This window comes from Nelumbo lutea, chromosome 4 (assembly GCF_056320005.1).
Source record: "Nelumbo lutea isolate HS-2025 chromosome 4, American lotus-T2T, whole genome shotgun sequence".
NCBI lineage: Eukaryota > Viridiplantae > Streptophyta > Magnoliopsida > Proteales > Nelumbonaceae > Nelumbo > Nelumbo lutea.
The window spans coordinates 13,756,054-13,759,819 of NC_142687.1; the positions used below are offsets into that span (position 1 = coordinate 13,756,054).

General features: G+C 36.7%; 1 protein-coding gene across 1 annotated transcript; it reads right to left on the minus strand.

The window, feature by feature from the left end:
- Positions 1–1,173: 1,173 nt before the first annotated feature.
- Positions 1,174–3,062, minus strand: LOC148854049 (uncharacterized). Its single transcript, XM_088984088.1, has 3 exons — positions 2,916–3,062; positions 2,671–2,759; positions 1,174–1,516 (listed from the first exon to the last, which is right to left on the minus strand). Exons 1-3 carry the CDS (start codon positions 2,949–2,951, stop codon positions 1,369–1,371), a joined length of 273 nt encoding a protein of 90 aa, XP_088840214.1. The 5' UTR covers positions 2,952–3,062; the 3' UTR covers positions 1,174–1,368.
- Positions 3,063–3,766: the final 704 nt, after the last annotated feature.

Genomic DNA, 3,766 nt, shown 5'->3' on the forward strand with positions numbered 1-3,766 from the left:
AAGTTTAGGACTGTAGGATAAAATTGATTATCGTGAAAGAAATTGGTAATAGAAATAGAAATTTCAAGCCTGAAATCCATTAAAAAATGACAACTCTTTAACAATCTAACTTAAGAGCGTAACTATACCATAAGCTAGATTTCAAAATGACTAGGGCCCTTAAAGAGAGGCGTAAAGAAATATCCTCGTTGAAAAGGCGTAAAAATAATGGAAATATTGCCAAAAGGAATGTTATAGGCTTCTTTTATGCTTTAGACAAATGGAGCCTTAAAGTTGAGACCTGAAACTAGCTGGCTTCCCTGTAATCAGACATCAGAGACCACCTGCTTAATCAATTACTCTGTTCATGGACCGAAAGCGCACAACAAATGTTTACACTTTACAGACTGGACGTGCTTGCTTGTTTCCGAGAATAACCTCCAAAACCAAGGCTGAAGCCCATGGGATTAAGTTATCAGTTTTCTCTGGCACCGTCTGGATTGCCCCATTATTATTGGTATACGAGGATCGAGTATGGATCATAATCTTGCAACGTATCGGCTGTACTGTATCAGCATGTAGATCGAAATTTTGCAATGCATCTGCCAATGAGCATCGTCAGCGGGTAACTATACATATTTGTATTTTTAATTTAACAAACTGATCCTTAAAAAGAGTTTGCAGTCAAAAGTACAACCACATTTCGAATTGGTAATATTTCGTTAGATTTTTTGTTTTGGTAATGAATATTTCATTAAACAATCTGGCATATATTACTTGAGAAAAATACCTCTTGCCGCTGCGTGTTCTCGGTTCACCATATTTTAGAATGGAGTACAAGGAACCCTTTTGTTCACCATATAGGCTTTGGCATTTGCATTTTAAATATGCATTTTCCACGATGATTGTGATGTGCACCCCTTTCAAACTATCTCATTTTAACTCTTGTAACTTGCAACATTTATTTGCAAATTCAACCTCAAATTCATTTTTAGAGAGTCAAGCATCGCAAGACAGGGTTTAGCCATGACTGAGAACCCAACCACATCCAGATTTGGCAACACAAAAATTGTTAAAAGTTATGGGCGGACTATCAGTCAGTGTCGGTGAATGCGGTGTTATTTACTATGATTTCACCATCATCTGTCAAAAACGTTTCTACTCCAAGTGATAAAACACCACAATAATACCACATGACTTATAATCTGGATTCTGTCCTTGATCGATTTTGCATCAACTAAAATCAACAAAGGTTCTTCAGTTCGATCACACCCAAAAGGTTCAACTTCAACTTCAACCACTCTCCAATCTCAAATCACAATCACAATTAATATTAGAATAAATGGTCTACCCTCAAGCTCTCAACCATCACCAACAATTGAATGTTGTCTACTTTGGGTTGGTAAAGAAGTTATTAATGGAGGGCATGATCTCGGGGGTCCTGTTGCGAACAAGCTTCCTGAGGGTGTGCTCAGCGTATTTCTCCCCTTCTGAGAAGTTCTCCAGCACTCCAGCAGCTCTAGTTTCCTTGCTCACCCTGGTTCCAGTTCCAGGGAAAAAACATAAACATCCATAAGTAAAACATTATAGTTTCACACTTCCATGTGAAGCAACTGCCTTGAAATCAGAATTATTAAATTGGAAAATACGGAAAATCCAAATATCTTCACTTTTCATAAGTTATTTACTGGAAAGTGTTTTCTTACGCATGTTTTTTATTTACCAGGTAAATAATATAATAATCATTTTAGCCATAAAAATTATTATTAAAAGTGTTGATAATTTTCCCCAAGATGAAAAACTTAATTTGCCCACCTAGAAGCCTGATCCCCACATAAATCTGCAAAAACAACATGAATTTCATTTATTGGTCGGATGATCCCATCGACCAACTTCCCCAAGTTGTGATGTATTTCTAGAATGTTTATGCTGGAAGAAATTCCAGCAATGGTGTTAAGCAGGGAAAAGATATACCAATTCGCTTCACTACCAAGCAGAGCTTTATGGTTAAATGACTTCAAATACTGGGGTCACATTGGAATGAAACTTGTTGCAGTAGTACAAAGGTTTTGAAGCTCCAGTTAGGAACTTTGAAGGTGTACAGAGGAATAAGACTTGCTTAGTTTTACTTTGGAACTAATATCGCCAAATAAAAACTAACCTGCTAAGATACTTCAGGAAAAAAATGGAGATTAGTTAAATGGACTGTCCTGTGATAAAAAGATAAATCATCACAGAAAGAAAAAAAAAAAAGCTGACTTAAAAGCTTATTTCCAAGTTCCAACAACTCTAAAAAGAAATATAAAACAGAGATGGAAGCTTCCGAGAAGGGAAATCAACAGAGATATTAAATGCCATGCAATCAACTTGAGGCAGAAGGAGCAGCAATTGAAAAGTTTACAGATCCTCCAGAAAAGTAGAGCCAAGACGATCAACCCAAAGGTTGGAGAACTTGGATCGAATTCTTTTTAAGTGCTTTTTTTTGGGGGGGGGGGTCTGAGGATTGTGTACCTAGTGCATCAATTTAGATGGTCCGAATTTCTGGAAAGAGGCATCCTACTTTGATAAATCCATCGACTTTTTATCTATCGTTGCTCTATAATAATACATCTATACTCAGACCATCCATGTATTAACCAATAATGCATAGAAGAATCAAGTAGAAAGAGATGGGGCTTGATGGTAGATCACCTCACTTCAGGGTTGATGCAGATGTTGCGCACCAACTGAAACCCGCAAATTCCTACAGCAACACCAACAGCGGCGAACAGAGGATAAACCTTCACAAGACCCCAAAAATGAAAAAAAAAACCCATAGAAATCATGAGATTTATAGATATGACGAATACCAAAAAGATATCAAATAGAGAATAAGAAAAGAAAAAGGTCTGAATGATCCCTAAAAGAAAAAAAAAAAGAGAAAAGAAAAGAAAAACCTCGGGCCTCAGCCATCGATTGACAGAGGAAGCCATGGGATAATGCAGCACAAGGATTCCTTCAGGAACGAAAGAGAGCAGACGGACGGCAGTAGAAAGTAAAGTGATGACGGCTCGCAAATCGCAATCGCAAGTTGGCAACCAACTAAGCGGAACACCAAGTCTGGCCCCTTATATTTGTTTCTTCCACCAATCTCGTGGTACTGGTAAGTGGTTAGTATATCCACATTCTAGGAATGATGTAAAGGGACAAAAATGCCCCTTATTTCATTAACAATGACTTTGGAAGATTCAACAGTTTGTTGACCAGAGAGCATCAAACCAGCAGTGCAGTCATTCTCAAACGTCGGATTTGAATCAAAAGTTAAAACTACTATTACAGTATCCTCTTTTTACACTGGGCATTGTTAATGGATAATCCGCTGGATTTATTCGGATCCATTTGACATGTGAATTGTATCATTCTTGGGTGCGGGTTCCCGTGTATTTTACATATCGGACCTTTGCACTAGCGCTGCAAGGCGGCTCGTTTGGGTTGAGGCCAACCCTAGTTCAACCGTAAGTTTTAAACCCAGCCCTAACCCTAATCAGTTTCGATTTATCTAATCCTAATCCTAATTAAATTCTTTCAATCCTAATCGAATTCAAATCAATTTCGATTTGGACTGAAACTAACTTTCTTCCAATCCTTTAAGATCTTAACTCAATTTTTATTATATATATTAATCTTATGTTTTATTATTATTTATTTATTTATTAATATTTTTATTGGTTGTTTAAGTATAAAATTCATAAAAAAAAAGTGTTCGAAATGACTATAGTTTATTATGATGACTTGTAATAGATATTTC

What these genes read in the sequence shown, in the direction of transcription:
- LOC148854049 (XM_088984088.1), bottom strand. Translation starts at nt 2,951, where the DNA reads ATGGCTTCCTCTGTCAATCGATGGCTGAGGCCCGAG. An exon ending in ATCGATGGCTGAGGCCCGAG is followed by an intron (nt 2,760 to 2,915) that starts GTTTTTCTTTTC and finishes GGTCTTGTGAAG; the next exon opens with GTTTATCCTCTGTTCGCCGC. An exon ending in TGCATCAACCCTGAAGTGAG is followed by an intron (nt 1,517 to 2,670) that starts GTGATCTACCAT and finishes AACTGGAACCAG; the next exon opens with GGTGAGCAAGGAAACTAGAG.